A 17,631-nucleotide genomic window follows, 5' to 3' on the forward strand; every position below is an offset into this window, starting at 1 on the left:
ATGGTAATGATGACTGTAATGACATATAATTATAGGCATAGCACTATTCTTTGCAGATTTGAACACAAGAGTTTTTTTCTTTTGTCTTTAGATTTTTCCACTCCATTTATAATAGTTCTATTTTGTTGGGTGTTTCTTTTTCTTTAACCTTTTTCTACAAGACAAAAAGCACATTAAAAGTTTTTGACTTAACTGTTGTCATCTAGAGGAGAAACAGTGCCTTTTTTGGTCTGGCTTTATCTTGCTTCAGTTTCTTCTCTGTAACTACCTTAATACAAAGTTTGGATACTTCATAGATTTTTTTTTTTTTGTCATAAGCATAGGAGTACAGAAGCATATAAAAATATATATGAATTTTAAGTGGCTGGACATATTTGAAACTGTAAGATTGGTGAAAATTTGAGAAATGTCCACAAGTTTCCTTTCATAATAAAAAATCATGCTTATTCCCAAATACTTTAGGTTCATTAGTTTTTCTTCACATTGAATTTATTGTGTTTGTTTGATTATAGGTATTTGGAATGGAACTTGTTGGCTGCTTATTTTCTAAAAACTGGAATGTAAGAGAGATGGCTCTCAGGCGTCTTTCACACGATGTTAGTGGGGCTTTGCTCTTGGCAAATGGGGAGAGCACTGGAAACTCTGGGAGCAACGGTAGAAGCAGTCCGAGTGCTGGAGCCAGCAGTGGGTCTTCCCAGACCAGTATCTCAGGAGACGTGGTAGAGGCATGCTGCAACGTTTTGTCAATGGTCTGTGCTGACCCTGTCTACAAAGTGTACGTTGCTGCTTTAGTAAGTAGCTTTATTACATAACTAAAGCATTATGGGTGGTTTTTTTTAGAGCTTGTAGATATCACTCTTAAGATGCAATGAAACTTACTTTACCTGATTTAATTTTGGAAAATCCAAATTTTTATTCCATAATCCCAAGAAATTGCAATTTTCCATTAATCTCTTCATTCGCATTTTACTTGTTTTAATCTATTCAGGTTTTAATCTATTAAGGTTTTCTTATACACTGTTTACTTTTCTCCCCTAAAATAGCCATGTCTTGCTGGTCATCTCTTTAAATTTTCCTTACACCTTACACATGGTCAAATTAAAAACGCTTTATGGGATACCAAGTGATTGTAGTTACTTTGATTTTTAAAAAATTTTCTATTAGTTAGACATTAAGGAGAACTGGTTATTAATAAACATTGTACAGAAATTCAGAATCCTTTTCACAGAGGAGGGCTTCATGACATAGATGACTGAGTTTTTCTAGTTGAAGCTATTAGAAGTTGTCTTTCATGAGTGGGATGGAATGATGAAGAGGTTGTTTAATTTGCAATTTTTGAGGCTAATTTGACTTTCTCCATTCTGAGTATCCATATCTTAAGATAGGGTTTTTCGATCTTAGCACTATTGACATTGAGCCAGATAATTATTTGTTGGGGGCAAGAGTACTGTCTTGTGTACTGTAGGATGTTTAGCAGCATCCCTGGTCTTTACCCACTAGATACCAGCAGCAAACCTCTCTTCTCCCTCCCATCCCCTTCATGACAACCAAGAATGTGTCTAGGCATTGCTGAGTGTCCACTGAGGGTCAAAATTGCCCCAGTTCACAACCACTGCTTTAGAATCATTCTTACCTAGTTAGTTTTTAAAACTCCTTAATCTCTCTGCTTATTCTGGCTTTTTCTAATCCATTCTCTAGCAACTATGCTAATGCATAGCCTGATGGTTATGAACATGAATTTGGAGTTAGAACTGAATGATCTCATAATTTATCATCCTGAGATACTTGAATAATCTGCTAGTTAAACTAGGACTAGCCTAGGCAGTCTGAACATAAGGTCAAGATTATAGAGACCTTAATTCAAATTCTGGTTCTTCCATTTGCTAGCAGTGTGACTTCAGGACTCTTTAAATTTCAGCTTTCTCACCTATAAAATAATGAAAATATTACCTCCTTAAAGACCACTTTGATTATTTCCTAGCTTAGAATCCTTTAAAGGATTCGCTTGCTTTAGCAGCACTTCCAGAAGTATATTTCATGACAGTTTGGCAGGATTATGAAAAGTTCCCTGAAGAAAGTTCTGAGTTAAAATTGATGAACATTGAATTATAGAAGTTCAGTGAGTCTGTTCACTGCCAGGCTCCCAGGAACCTTCAATAAGCCAATGTACATTAGGAATTTATAAGAGCAAGAGGTAGAATGCATTATTTCCCAAATCTATCTTTACCGTGGTTTGTTTTTTCATGTAGAATATCCAGGGACCAGCATACTGTAAAGACCAATGTTTTGGGCCCAACTTTTGACCTGTTCTTGTTACTGTTTTCCAATACAAACCTTCAGACACACTTGACTGTTCAATGTACTGCCTTACTGTTGGGTTTTCTTCTTAAGTTCAGATGGTTTCCCATCTAGTTTGTGAGCTGTGGGGTGAAGGGACTCTGAGAATCCTACTGTATTCTGATTCCTCTATAATTAGTGTGCCACACATAATGGAGGCAGAAATGGCTCCTTCCCTTAAAGCTCTCCATTCTCTTTCTCCTCTCCTTTTTGTCCTTCCTCTTTTCCCTTTCCCCTCCCTCGCCATATATAATTCTTCGCTGAACCACTGAGAGTTAAAGGAGTCATGACATGACATTTCACCTTAAATATTTTAGCATATATCTCTTAACAAATACATTCTTCCGTATAACCACAATGCAATCAGCAGACTCATGAAATTTAGCATTAATAACAATACTCTTATGTACTTATAAAGCCCATATTCATATATCCCCAGTTGTTGCAACCATGTCTTTTACAGCTAAGTCGCAGATTTTACTCAGTTTTCACCAGTTTTCTCATTAATGTCTGTTTTCTATTTTAGGGTCCAGTCTAGATACTCACATTGCATTTAGTTGTCATGTTCCCTTAATCTCTTTCCATCTGTGACAGTTCCTCAGTCTTCTCTCATCTTACATAGATCTTGACACTTGAAATGTGCTGGCCACTTATGTTGAAGAATGTCCCTCATTTTTGGTTTGGTATTTTCTCATAATTTGATTGAGTTTATGCATTTTTTGTAAGAATACCAGAGATGATATGCCATTATTAGTGCACTCTATCAAGGGTACATGATGTTACTGTCTTATTATTGGTGATGCCGTCATTTATCACTTGGTCAAGGTGATGGCTATTGTGTTTCTTGCTATAAAATTACAGTTAATAAATGTCTTAGGAGAAATACTTTGAGACTAAGCAAATACCCTATTTCTCTTTTTTGCCCATTGATGTTAGCATTTGTCAGTGGGTCTTGCCTACAGCAGTTATTGTGGTGTTCACTGGTGATTTTCTGTTTCCCTCATTCCTTCTAAATTGGAATTCTTCTATAAAGAGGAACTGTCTCTTCTCCATTTATGTATTTATTCAGTTTTTATTTTTTATTCAGTTTTTAAATTTCTAATCAATATAGGCTAATGGGTATTTATTTTCACCTATGGATTATAATCCAGGACTATCATCATTTAATTTGTTGCTTATATTATTCCAGCTTTGGCCACTGGCAGCTATTTTTTTAACTTACTTTGAAATTCATACTTCAAAAATAGCAGTAGTAGTTCAGAGAGCTGCTTTCTACCTCATGTTTTATTTGTTATCAGTATAGATTCATGGATTTTTTTTATTTGTGGGTTATAATCCTTTCCTGTCATTATTTTATTAAATTATCTCAGATGTTGCCAGGGTCTCTGATGTTTCTCAAATGCAGTTAAACTGACCTTCAGTTTTTTCCTCCCAGAAAACATTGAGAGCCATGCTAGTATATACTCCTTGCCATAGTTTGGCAGAAAGAATCAAACTGCAGAGACTTCTCCGGCCAGTGGTAGACACCATCCTAGTCAAGTGTGCAGATGCCAATAGGTAAGGCCCTATTGATGAACTGCTTCACACCCTCTTATATTAAAAGCCTAGCAACAAGCCTCACACCTGGTGAGTATTTGATAAATGTTTATTAAATGAGGCTCTGAATATTGTTTTCTAACATGAGATTTGAAATTAAAATATAATACTTAAAGCTGTTGAACACTAGGGAGAAGTACTGATGGCAAGTAAAAACCACGCTAACAAACTGCATGGATAACCATATTTTTGTGTTGTGATTTTCTTTTATTTTAAAATAATATTTCTTAATCTCAAATCCAGTTGAAAGAACAATAGCTCTTATATACATAATCTCATTTTAGAGAATGAGTTACACAGGATAGGAACCAATAAAATCATTACACCTGCTTAAAAAACCAAACCATTCCATATTTGCTGTGTTTACTGACAGTTTATGCTAAAAAAAACCAGCAACAAATTGCATATATCTGTGCAACATCCTCCAAAACTGACAAGGAACAAGAATAATGCTAACTAGAGGGGTAAAAACAATAAGGTAGAGAAGTGAGGCACAATTGTAGTGAAAATAAGCTCAAACTCTGCTTCAGTGGGACCACTGGTTTGTTCACTATTCATTTAATGAGGACAGCTCCTGCCAAAGGTTGTCAGTTGTCGGGCATTCTCACCACTTTACATCCTGCCCATCTGACAGGAGAGGAAGCACTGAATCGCCATTGTTGTGCCCCTGCCATTACATTCATTTGGAACTTGCTCAGTCACACGATGTACATTGTAGGTGTGTAGCCAGTCTCAAAACCTAGGTGCTTAGATTTGACTTCTCATTTCATGAAGTTTGTCTCCACTGTTTTCTCTACTCAAGCCTATGGATGGATTGAAAGTATTAGAAATTATCTTATTTAGAGAGAATACTATAATACCTGAACAACATTAAGCAAATTATCAAATAATTTGTAAGATGCATAGAAAAATTATAGTTTTTCAGTATTAGAGTACATATTTTTCTGAGAACATCACTGCTTTTGTGACATTTGTTGTATTGTGGGCTTTCTGGAATGCTAAAATTAGGTTGTTTACCTGGTCACTTCAATGACGGAACATTATAAAAAACAGAGAAAGAGATTTTAAAGTATTTGGAACTCACTCTGGCTATTTAAGAGAATATAAAGTTTTGGATGGGAAGGTTTTGTTTTTAATGTAAGAGACTCTTACTGAAAATTCAGAAATTAAAATGAGCCTTTTTTATTTTAAATGAATTAATCAAAATATGCCTTTCATCTGGTTTATTTTGATATCAGTATTTGTTCTCTAAGAGCCACTGCTAAAGATTCTGTGTTTATCACAGATAAAATTTATTTAAAATTTTATAAAATTATATAAAATTTAGACCCTAAATAATGAATACAATTATTTGTAGGGACATTGTTAATGTAATTTGAGTGGTGGAAAAACAAATACCTGTGGAAACTTTTTTTCCCACTTTTACACATAGCATCACATTAGTATTGTCCTTTTAATGTGTATTTTATCCAAGATCCAAATCTGACGTTGCTTCTTTCATTTTTAGTCGTACAAGTCAGCTGTCTATATCAACACTGTTGGAATTATGCAAAGGCCAAGCAGGAGAGTTGGCAGTTGGCAGAGAAATACTTAAAGCTGGTAATAACTTTTTACTTAATATAGCAGGTCTTACCATTTTCCTTAGCTGACTATCGAATCCTTTAATCTCTGATAGGGCAGTTGTATACAGGACTTTGGAGTAATTGTGTAAATGGATTTAGTCACCTAACAATAGAAATATGAATTAACCAAAGAAATTCTTTTTTAAAAGATTCATTTAATCTGGGGGGGGGGGGGGCACGTGCGCACATGTGTGTACATGCATATAGAGGGAAGGGCAGCAGGAGAGGGAGCAGACTCCCCACTGAGTGCAGAGCCAAACACAGGGCTTGATCCCAGGACCCTGAGACCATGACCTGAGCCGAAATCAAGAGTAGGATGCTTAACTGACTGAACCACCCAGGCGCTCCTAAGGAAATCTTAAAATAAATGTAATTAGAATATTATTCTTGGCATTATGCTCTTTTGATGTTTTGTTTTAGATTTTATTTATTTATTCATGAGAGACGCAGAGAGAGAAGCAGGCTCCATGCAGGGAGCCCGATGCAGGACTTGATCCTGGGACTCCAGGATCATACCCTGGGCCGAAGGCAGGTGCTCAACTGCTGAGCCACCCAGGCGTCCCTGTTTTAGATCTTAATATCACGGTTTTTCAGTTATTTTTACTTTCCTTTTCATAGGATCCATTGGTATTGGTGGCGTGGATTACGTCTTAAGTTGTATTCTTGGAAACCAAACTGAGTCAAACAACTGGCAAGAACTTCTGGGCCGCCTTTGTCTTGTAGACAGACTGCTGTTGGAATTTCCTGCTGAATTTTACCCTCATATTGTCAGTACTGATGTTTCACAAGCTGAGCCTGTTGAAGTCAGGTAATTTTTCTTCTGCAAATAGATTACTTTGTTCTTCCTTCCTGCCCCATCCCTACCCCCTAAGAAAGACACATTAGATTTATGAAAGACTCAAACTACAGAGCATATGTAAGTTACTAATACCTTAATCTTCAATTGACATAAAAACCTCATCTAGGCTAATTACAAATTTATAGATCCTCCACAAAAAATTATCAATCCTTTGTTCTGAAATGACATTTTTAAATGTATACGCTTTAAAGTAGTACCTTCTTTGTATGTGCGTACATTTTGCAGTAATTTTGACTTGTCTAGTAATTGAATGTGTCTTTTTTTCTTTCAGGTATAAAAAGCTGCTGTCCCTCTTAACCTTTGCTTTGCAGTCCATTGATAATTCCCACTCAATGGTTGGTAAACTCTCCCGAAGGATATATTTGAGTTCTGCAAGAATGGTTACTGCAGTACCCCACGTATTTTCAAAACTATTAGAAATGCTGAATGTTTCCAGTTCCACTCATTTTACCAGGATGCGTCGTCGTTTGATGGCTATTGCAGATGAGGTGGAAATCGCTGAGGCCATCCATCTGGGCATAGGAGACACTTTGGATGATCGACATGACAGCTTTTTGCAGGCATCCGTCCCCACCAGCTATCCAGAAGCCACAGAGAACAGCCCCCTTGAGCGTACAGACCATTTAGAGAAAACTGGAAAAGGACTGTGTGCTACAAAACTGAGTGCCAATTCAGAGGACATTACTGACAGACTGGGCAGCATTTCCGTAGGACTTCCCAGTTCAACAATGGAGCAACCAAAGCCAATGGTTCAAACAAAAGGCAGACCGCACAGTCAGTGTTTGAACTCCTCTCCTTTATCTCATCATTCCCCGTTAATGTTTCCACCCTTGTCAACTCCTCCTTCATCTGCCCCATCTGCACCACCTGGCACTGGAACAGATGTCTCTAAGCATAGACCTCAGGGATTCACTCCCTGCAAAATACCTTCTGCATCTCCTCAAACACAGCGCAAGTTTTCTCTACAGTTCCAGAGAAACTGTTCCGAAAACAGAGACTCAGATAAACTTTCCCCCATTTTTACTCAATCAAGACCCCTGCCCTCTAGTAACATACACAGGCCAAAGCCATCTCGACCTACCCCAGGTAATACAAGTAAACAGGGAGATGCCTCAAAGAATAGCATGACACTTGATCTGAACAGTACTTCCAAATGTGATGACAGCTTTGGCAGCAGCAGCAATAGTAGTAATGCTCTTATACCCAGTGATGAGACAGTGTTCACCCCAGTAGAAGAGAAATGCAGGTTAGATGTCAACACAGAACTCAACTCCAGTATTGAGGACCTTCTTGAAGCATCCATGCCTTCAAGTGACACGACAGTAACTTTTAAGTCAGAAGTTGCTGTCCTCTCTCCTGAAAAGGATGAAAATGATGATACCTACAAAGATGATGTGAATCATAATCAGAAATGCAAAGAAAAGATGGAAGCTGAAGAAGAAGAAGCTTTAGCAATTGCCATGGCAATGTCAGCGTCTCAGGATGCCCTCCCCATAGTTCCTCAACTACAGGTTGAAAATGGAGAAGATATCATCATTATTCAACAGGATGTAAGTATAGTCTTGAAGAGATTAGAGAATTTCCTTGGAGCAAGCTAAAAGAAATCTAATTCAGAAATGATGCTTTTCACATGAGTTAATCATTAGAAGCAGTTTTTCACATGGAATTATACGACAGTTTTGTATCGTTGCTTTACCACAAACACTACTTGCCTATTTCAAAGGCATTTCTGATTGATTCTGTAATGGTGATCACTTCTGCTTTTGACACTGGTCACCAGCACTGTCCCTTCAGAACTTTATAGGTGGTTTGGGAAGCCAGACTGAACAAGAATAATACTTTGCCAGACTAATTTTACAAACTCTTCCTCTTTTAACTTAACAGTAAAAAGATTGCTTTCATTTAATATGTAGACACCGGAAACTCTACCAGGACATACCAAAGCAAAACAACCTTACAGAGAAGACACTGAATGGCTGAAAGGTCAGCAGATAGGCCTTGGAGCATTTTCTTCTTGTTACCAGGCTCAGGATGTGGGAACTGGAACTTTAATGGCTGTTAAACAGGTAAATATCTAGTGAGCACATAATGACTTAAATTATAAAAACAAAGCATGAGCAAATAAGAAAAAGGATGTGTCACTGTGTATATATGCTTTAGGTTCTTTAATTTTCAGAAACCCAGATTTCAAAATAAATACTGCCAGCACCAAAAGCATAATTAATTCCTTTTTTTTCTTTTAAGGTTTTATTTATTTATTCATGAGAGAGAGAGGGAGGCAGAGGGAGAGTCAGGCTCACTCTGCAGGGAGCCTGATGCGGGACTCAAGCCTAGGACCCTGGGATCATGACCTGAGCTGAAAGCAGATGCTCAACTGAGTCACCCAGGCACCCCTAAAAGCATCATGAATTCTAATGAAAAGCTGAAGCATGATTATTTTAACAAACTATAGAAATGATCCCTGAAAGTATAGTCTTGAAGCATGATTATTTTAAGATGCAACATCAGGGATCCCTGGGCGGCTCAGTGGTTTAGCACTTGCCTTCGGCCCAGGGCATGATCCTGGAGTCTCGGGATCGAGTCCCACATCGGGCTCCCTGCATGGGGCCTGCTTCTCCCTCTGCCTGTGTCTCTGCCTCTCTGTGTCTCTCATATGAATAAACAAATAAAATCTTAAAAAAAAAAAAAAAAGATGCAACATCAAGATGGACCTCCAGGTTCTTGGTCTTTTTTGTGCTTTTTATAAGCAAGAGTTATGGTTTCCTACTCCTTTTAGCAGTGTTACCAGTGCAATATCATCTTGGGATCTCTGTAGCTTACTTTTTATTAATGAGCATGTTTATGAAGATAAAGCTTTCATTTTTTTTTAAAGAATTTTTTTTTAATTTTTATTTATTTATGATAGTCACACAGAGAGAGAGAGAGAGGCAGAGACACAGGCAGAGGGAGAAGCAGGCTCCATGCACCGGGAGCCTGACATGGGACTCGATCCCGGGTCTCCAGGATCGCGCCCTGGGCCAAAGGCAGGCACTAAACTGCTGCGCCACCCAGGGATCCCAAAGCTTTCATTTTTTTTTTAAAGATTTTATTTATTCATGAGAGACACAGAGAGGCAGAGACATAGACAGAGGGAGAAGGAGAAACAGGCTTCCTGCGGGAGCCCAGTGTGGGACCTGATCCCAGGACTCCGGGATCATGCACCCTGAGCCAAAGGCAGATGCTCAACCACTGAGCCACCCAGGCATCCTTAAAACTTTCATCTTTAAATTCTGTTGGTTCTTCCACTAGGCTTTTCTTATTCTATCTTTAGACAGTTTTGGAGGATTGGCTATGTCCCAGTTTTTTCCCTATTTCAGTGCTTCTTAAGCTAGACTCTTTTCTGTAGAATATTTTGACTTGGTTTTTAATAAATTATCTACATTGCATCCATGAACATAAATGCCAACTTCTGTTAATATATAAACTGATTTGAATTTGTCCATTTCAGATCAGATTGTTAGTAAAAATTGTAAATGGAAATTCATCAGAATTCAAAACTTTGTAAACATGGTTATTAAAACAGGTGACATATGTCAGAAATACATCTTCTGAACAAGAAGAAGTAGTGGAAGCATTAAGAGAAGAGATCAGAATGATGAGCCATTTGAATCATCCCAACATCATTAGGATGTTGGGAGCCACATGTGAGAAGAGCAATTATAATCTCTTCATTGAATGGATGGCAGGTATGTTCCTGTTTTAAATTGCCAGTGATAGTACATGAATTTAACTTTCTGGCTGACATTGAATTTAGGAGAAACAGTTTAATGAACACTTGTTTTTAATAAGTAGTTTGAATTTCTAAAAGCAAGTCACCCCTACCTAACATAATATGAACTGTAAATACTTTGTTCTGTCTTACATTGATTGATTGATTGATTGATTGATTGGCAGCAAAGCAAAGTTTACAGAGTGATACTACAAAGCTCCCAAAGAGGGAGGGAACCTGAGAGGGTTGGGTTGCCCATTTGTCTTACATTTAAATAAAAATAAGATACTGTCTCTACCTTTCAGAGTTTTTCAGTGTTTCTTTTTAAATGATTGTATAGCACTGTTTTATAGGAATTTTTTTTAAAACCTGCTATGCATAAGACCCATATTTTTCCAGGCGGCCATCATCAAGGAGAGATGTTCTAACTTGACAGTATAAAAATGAAATCAAGATAGAACTTGGAAAACTTATTGTAGGTCAACTAGCACTGACAGAGAAAACTGAACCTTATTATCTGCTTGAACAAATACAGACTAGGTTTTATGTGGTATCATATCATACATACAGTAAGACAAGTAACTTAGGATGTATTGAACGAATAAATGCTTGGTTTAACTTCTTAGATTTTTTTTACATTTGAAGAGTAGATTTCTATTCACATATCCATTCTTTAGTATGTTCCCTGATGTTGGTTGTAGCTGCGTTGATAAGATTGACTATTATAAATAATTCTTAGTGAGATTTATTGAGTTTGTGACCTGTCCCAGGTCAGAGCATTCCCAGGAGAATATGAAGCCTAACGCTGGATCTTCTGGCTCCTCCCGTTCGCTCTACCTTCTGCTAAATAACATGTTTAGCACTGTTTACTTAAGTCTTATTTTTTAAGATTTTATGTGTTTGAGGGAAACACAGAGATAGCGACCAAGATAGCACAAGCGGGGAAGAGAGGGAGAAGTAGGCTCCCCGCTAAGCAGGGAGTCCCACTCGGGACTCCATCCCAGGACCACGGGGTCATGACCTGAGCCGAAGGCAGATGCTCAACTGACTGAGCCACTCAGGTACCCTACCCTGCAGCTTAAGTCTTATTACGAAAAGTATTTTATACATCTTCGTCAAAAAGACAGGTGAATTGTACATTGCAAAAATAGTCTGGTGCAAAACTGTTAAGTTTAAAGCTTTCTGAAATCTTGACCTTTCAAAAAAACTAGTTTGTGAAAGTTTGATGAAAATGTTTGACAGGTTTTGAGATGACTGGAATGTGTTAGTTTTTAAGTCCATTTCGCTTCTGATGCAGAGTATAAACTTAACATTTCAAATGTGAATGTCCGCTCTTATGGTGCAAGCTTATGTAACCAAATTGTAATAAGCGGTTTTAATTTTGGCTTAAGTTTATGATAATTAGTATTATATGTTTGTCTTCTAGGGGGATCTGTGGCTCATTTGCTCAGTAAATACGGGGCCTTCAAGGAATCAGTAGTTATTAACTATACTGAACAGTTACTTCGTGGCCTTTCCTATCTCCATGAAAACCAGATCATTCATAGAGATGTCAAAGGTAGGAATTCTTTTAATTACTACCTACTAACAATAAATAGAAAACAAATGAGAGTTTTACAACTTGGACCTTTATTGGCAGTTTCTAACTTAAGATCAACTCTATCGGATTGTTTTTCCTGAGTAACTCAAAATACTAGAATTATTAGAAGTGAAAGGAACCTTGGAGTCATGAAATCTGCCTTCCTCAGAGAGACTGATTTTTCCAGTCTCACTGCTAATTGATGGCAAACCAGTATAAAAATCAGGTTTCTGATTTCTTGGTCTCATGATCTACTACTGCCTCCCCAACCGTTCCTGTTTCTAGTTTTATTTAGAATAATTGGGGTATCATGAGCTTCTTTTGAGAAAAATCCTTTAAGATCTTTTGCAGTTTATCTTATTAAGAATAACTGGTTTTCTGACATGTATGTGTGACTAGTATTCAAATAATTTTATAACATTAACTTTTATGAGTTATAATTAAGGAATTATACTATTTTGAATTGGTCTAGGTGAGTATGTTTCAATAGAACTGTCTTAAAATGGAAACCACTAAAATTTTAACTTTGAGGGAAGATTTTTGTTGGGAACATTAAAGGTTTTCAACACTTAGTAACATTTCATTAAATGTCTGCCTTGATCTCCTTTTGCCTTGTTACTTTGATCTTTCCCTCTGAAGATTTGGATTTTATTTTTACATTGTTGATACCTGTGTGCCTTTTTAGGAAGAATGAAGTGAATCAAGAGGGGAGATTTCTCTGAACCCTTCCATGCCCACTTCCTTTGTTACTGTCCTATTTCATTAGTAGTATTTTACTGAGTTTTGAATCTATTCTTTTGCTTTTTAACATACAAGGTCATTTGCTCTTTTTGTTGACAGGTGCCAATTTGCTAATTGACAGCACAGGTCAGAGACTGAGAATTGCAGATTTTGGAGCTGCAGCCAGGTTGGCATCAAAAGGAACTGGTGCAGGAGAGTTTCAGGGACAGTTATTGGGAACAATTGCATTTATGGCACCTGAGGTAAGAAGCAGCTGTGAATGTGATGGCAAAGTAGCTGGCGTTCCATGTGACAGAATTATAGCAACTTAGGTTGCAGTGTTGTTCCGTATGCGCTTACCAATGAGAAGATTATGGCTCTAAAATAAGGTTTTAATGATATCCTTGATTTCAGACTCTTAATCCCTGACGTTCCATCTTTGTCTTGACAAAATTTTAAAAGAGCAGGCTTTAGTAGACTTGCTTATAAGACCGTTGCCAACAGAGAATTTTGGGGTAGTTGTACTACTTGTTTTATAGTATGCCCAAAGTACACATAATTAAAAATCTTAACAATTGCTCTCTCTCTATTCCAAAGGGAGATGAGCACACAGAAGCTAGTCTTCACAGTAGTGAAGAAATTTCACGTAGTATTGCTGTTCTGAATCAGGCTTCTTCAGTTGTGTTCCACACTCTTCATGTTTATACGTAGTGATAATTGGTTGTCCTCTGGCCCCACAGTGACTTAAGTACACAGGGGCTGCTTGGATATTCTGTGATCTGACTCCTTTTCAGAATCTCACAATTCTCCAAAGTACTTTTGTGCCACGTAGGAGATTAAGCTTGTTAATGAAATAAATGAGACATCAAGGTAGTCCATGGAGTTGCTGTCTGTACCATTGTTTTGGTCTGAAATAAAAACCTAGAATACATAACTACAGAATATTTTTCTCTTTTGTTAATGAGTCATATTTCTAAATTAACTATTTTAGGTACTGAGAGGTCAGCAGTATGGTAGGAGCTGTGATGTATGGAGTGTTGGCTGTGCTATTATAGAAATGGCTTGTGCTAAACCACCTTGGAATGCAGAAAAACACTCCAATCATCTTGCTTTGATATTTAAGGTAACTATAATATAAAAATTACTTTTTCTGCTGTAATTGGCAGGAGGCAGATTTTCATGGGTTCCCCTTAACTCTCAATCTAATGTCAAAGCATGTATCCTCCTTGAAATAAATATGCATATATGTATCTCTTGGAATTCATACGGTGTGATGAATGTTGGTGGCATGTACAGTCAGTCCTCATTTTTCAAGTAGTTAGGCTCTATAAAGTCACTTCGAACAATGAGTTAGCGAATAATGAATCATTGTTCTTAGGTGAAATATGTACTAAGTATATCCAACTTTCAAATGTAAAAATGTAGAGCTCTTTATGGACACAATCCACAAATCTTTAAAATCTGATTTACTATTTTCTGTATTTAAAAAATTTACACGAGTCAGGTACCAAATCCCGTCTGTCCTACCTTTCTGACAACTCTCAAATCCATTCTGTCCATTTCCAGTGGAGAAGAGTATAGTAGTTTAGATTTTTAGCTTCTGATCCAGACATGTGCCAGTTAAAAGCTCAGGCTCTGGAATGATACAGACCTGATTTCAAACCGTGGTTCCAGCCTTTAAACTTTAAAAAGCCATGTGACTCGGGAAATGACTCCGTCTGCCCTCTGTTTTCTTGGTTATAAAACATGTATAATTACAGCATCTACTTCATGGGATTAATATGGGAATAAAATCTCTGGGCCTGAGTAACTCGAAATCCAGTGCACCAGTACCTCAGTACCTCCCAGCACCTCCCCCAGTCCTTCCCACACTTCCATACCTTCCCCATTCAGTGCAGTTGAGTTTCTGATGTACTAAGCGGACTGGCCAGGTGTGGTCTCAGTAGCTTTGAATAGCTCTCTGTGCTGAATGACAGAACATGTATGATGAAGCAAGGATGACAAACCATCATAATGCAGAGTATGAGGAGAGCATATAGTATGAAGTGAATACTTTACCTGTCTAATCATTTTGATGTACTTAGTCATGTTCATTTGAGACAAGGAAAACCATAGATCCATCTGCTCAGGAAGTGTTTGATTAAATTCTGAAATCCTAAAATTTGAAGATTCTTAGAGGAAGCCTCCCATCCAGTGGGTGAGTTTTTCCAGAGACTCCCTGTCAGAAGCAAGTCCACCAATTTCAGCTTCAGTTCTTCTATGTACAGGATGCACGTGTACTTCTAGATCAGAAGCTCCTATTGTGGAAAGTTTAAACACACTGGTGGTTTTTCTTACAGATTGCAAGTGCGACGACTGCTCCATCAATCCCCTCACATTTGTCTCCTGGTTTACGAGATGTGGCTCTTCGGTGTTTAGAACTTCAACCTCAGGACAGACCCCCGTCAAGAGAGCTACTGAAGCATCCGGTCTTCCGTACTACATGGTAGCCAATTATACAAATAAACTATAATGGAGACAGGATGCTCAACGAGAGCAAAACTTTTGTGGGGAACCACGCTGATAATCTGCTGGCCTTCATGCCACTGAACAGCTATGAACAAGACCAGTGGGGAACCCTTACCTAAGTATGTGATTGACAAATCATGATCTGTACCTAAGCTTAGTATGCAAAAGTCCACAATTTGTGCACAAACTGTAAACCGTGCCTTTCAAAGAACTGGCCATAGGTAAACAGGAAAGCAACGAAGTTTTGCATGACTAACAAGCATATTTTGGTGTTTTTGGAGCACTTTTTCAGCAATATTAGCAGCTGAGGGGCTCAGGATCTATTTTAATGTTTCAATTTTTCTTCCATTTCATATCGTGATGACAAGCAGGGGGTTCTACAATTCCGTTCAGTTTTTTTTTTTTGTCACTGGCTATAAATCAGTATCTGCCTCTTTTAGGTCAGAATATGCTATAAGTAGCAGTAAATATATTTTTAAAAGTTGATAACTTCTTTATGAACCACAATTGACCTTTATTTTTTAAATGCCTGGGCAGTTGTGGTTCACTGTGCATTTTACTGTTGGCCCATTCATTTCGTTTTTGGAAATTATGGTTCTATATTTTCATTTTACCTTCATTTTGTTTAATATTCAGGGAAAGGTGATCTTTTCAAACCAGAAAAAAAAAATAGAACTAGGTGTGAACTAGGGTTTATTAAATATCTTGCTATTGCAAGAGGTTTTTTTTTTTTTAATACAGATTTAATTTTGTTTGTTTTAAAAATTGGAATATAATAAAATACTACCTTCACTGAGTCAGTCACTGCTCTTTTCATGCAGGTTAAATATAAATTAAGTGAAAATCAACATTCTCTGTGATGCAGCTCACAACCAAGATCAAGATTACCTTGAAATTGTTTTTTTTAATGTATTGGTTTCTTTTGTAGGAAACTTCACACCACTGAAGTCTTACTTTGTATGTAACAATCCATTGTTCATCATCACCACTAATAATATTATTAAACTGCTATTTTCCTTCTACCATGCATCATCTCCTTACAGTAGGCCTGGCTGATACTTAAAGGAAAATTAACTAATGACTCAACTACCAATGAGTAATAGTGTTTTTACAAAATAAATTTGCTTGTAACTTTGAAAACATGATCAGAAAGAAAAGTGAAATTGAATTTCACTTACACACTAATTATTGGATTTTGCACAATTATCTAATGGTTTTCATCTGAGTTGAATTCAGATGCATGGAATCCTGAAGGAAAATGGCAGCTCTTTTATCTTTTCGTAAGTCTTTTAAATCAAGTACTGATTAAATATTTAATACAACTTTTTGAGATGTTAAGTTTTAACTCTTCAGAAGCCAGTTGAATTATTGCAGAGTGAAACAGAATTGGTTATTCTCAAAGACTCAGGATAAACTAAATAAGCTATATAGAGTACATTTTAAATGTACATCACAAATTGGAAGTAAAATAAGTTACAAGATAAGTTTACAGGGATATATTGCATATAATTTTTAAAAAGCAGTTTTTTTTTTTATGTGAATGTGTCTCTTAGTGAAATTTTACATTCCTTTGTTTTGGAAGATTGGCAATATTTGAAGAGTTAAAAATAGTACCGAAATGTGAAGTTTGGTAGCTCTAAATGTGTTGTACTTGACTGTCTTTTTTTTATTTTCTTCTTTTTTGTGTGTGTGACTACTTAGAATTTTCACAACCCTAATAAGATTGTTTCCGAGTTTCTCATGTGCAAGCTTTAATGGATGCACTCTTGCCATTTTATGTACTGGAAGATCACTGGTCAGATTAATACTGTGTCTGACAGAAATGTAAACTGTATAAACTGAGGAACCTCAGCTAATCAGTATTACTTTGTAGATCACCATGCCCACCACATTTCAAACTCAAACTGCCTCTAGATGTCCAAATCCATTGTTTGAGTTTGTTTGCAGTTCCCTCAGCTTGCTGGTAATTGTGGTGTTTTGTGTTTTGTTTTGTTTTCAATGCAAATGTGATATAATCTTATTTTCTTTGGATCAAAGCTGGACTGAAAATTGTATTGTGTAATTATTTTTGTGTTCTTAATGTTATTTGGTACTCAAGTTGTAAATAATGTCTACTGCTGTTTATTCCAGGTTCTACTACCTCAGGTGTCCTATAGATTTTTCTTCTACCAAAGTTCACTTTCACAATGAAATTATATTTGCTGTGTGACTATGATTCCTAAGACTTCCAGGGCTTAAGGGCTAACTTCTATTAGCACCTTACTGTGTAAGCAAATGCTACAAAAAAAATCTCTGGGTTAAGAAAATTTGGCTTAAATGTATCCTTTGTTATTTTAAATATATCAAGATATTTTAATTAAAATTTTTACCCCATTGAACCAATTTTATAGTATTTGTACCTATTTTGGTGTTTGTCTTTATAGTAAATAAAAGTTTTTGAACAAAGGTTGGAATTTTGTTTATTTTGCCAGGTGCCCAGTTATGTCCTGTATAGCTAAAGGATCCAGACCAAGATCATGTGTTCCTCCTACTTGTCAAGTTTCTTCAGTTTCATTCAGTCCAGACTCATTCCTCAGTTTTTTCTTGACCTTCAGGACCTTAATATTTTTTAAGATTACAGGCTAATGTTTTATAGAGGTCCTTCGCTGGAGTTTGGTGCTTC

General features: G+C 36.9%; 1 protein-coding gene, 1 long non-coding RNA gene and 1 pseudogene across 5 annotated transcripts in view; 1 reads left to right on the plus strand and 2 right to left on the minus strand.

The window, feature by feature from the left end:
* The window catches only part of MAP3K1 (mitogen-activated protein kinase kinase kinase 1), a 78,594-nt gene extending 61,180 nt beyond the window's left edge, over positions 1 to 17,414 (plus strand). For both annotated transcript variants that reach the window (XM_025447150.3, XM_049102785.1), the window contains exons 10-20: positions 513 to 791; positions 3,773 to 3,894; positions 5,441 to 5,532; positions 6,174 to 6,363; positions 6,686 to 7,964; positions 8,328 to 8,480; positions 9,977 to 10,139; positions 11,589 to 11,720; positions 12,582 to 12,724; positions 13,453 to 13,584; positions 14,801 to 17,414. In XM_025447150.3, the coding sequence (XP_025302935.1) occupies positions 513 to 791; positions 3,773 to 3,894; positions 5,441 to 5,532; positions 6,174 to 6,363; positions 6,686 to 7,964; positions 8,328 to 8,480; positions 9,977 to 10,139; positions 11,589 to 11,720; positions 12,582 to 12,724; positions 13,453 to 13,584; positions 14,801 to 14,950 (2,835 nt within the window). In that variant the 3' untranslated portion in view covers positions 14,951 to 17,414. The remainder of the gene's footprint in view (positions 1 to 512; positions 792 to 3,772; positions 3,895 to 5,440; positions 5,533 to 6,173; positions 6,364 to 6,685; positions 7,965 to 8,327; positions 8,481 to 9,976; positions 10,140 to 11,588; positions 11,721 to 12,581; positions 12,725 to 13,452; positions 13,585 to 14,800) is intronic.
* Positions 4,108 to 17,631, minus strand: part of LOC112659923 (uncharacterized) — a 63,014-nt gene continuing 49,490 nt past the window's right edge. Inside the window, exons 3-6 of one of the 3 annotated variants that reach the window (XR_003136579.3) lie at positions 14,342 to 14,426; positions 13,989 to 14,096; positions 5,567 to 5,658; positions 4,108 to 4,736 (exon numbers count right to left, since the gene is read on the minus strand). This is a non-coding gene — a long non-coding RNA (uncharacterized LOC112659923). The remainder of the gene's footprint in view (positions 4,737 to 5,566; positions 5,659 to 13,988; positions 14,097 to 14,341; positions 14,427 to 17,631) is intronic. The other 2 variants (XR_003136578.3, XR_003136580.3) reach the window with 2 other exon arrangements.
* LOC112660695 (small nucleolar RNA U3) lies at positions 8,710 to 8,891 on the minus strand (annotated as a pseudogene).

The sequence above is a fragment of the Canis lupus genome, chromosome 2, assembly GCF_003254725.2.
Source record: "Canis lupus dingo isolate Sandy chromosome 2, ASM325472v2, whole genome shotgun sequence".
NCBI classification, from domain to species: domain Eukaryota; kingdom Metazoa; phylum Chordata; class Mammalia; order Carnivora; family Canidae; genus Canis; species Canis lupus.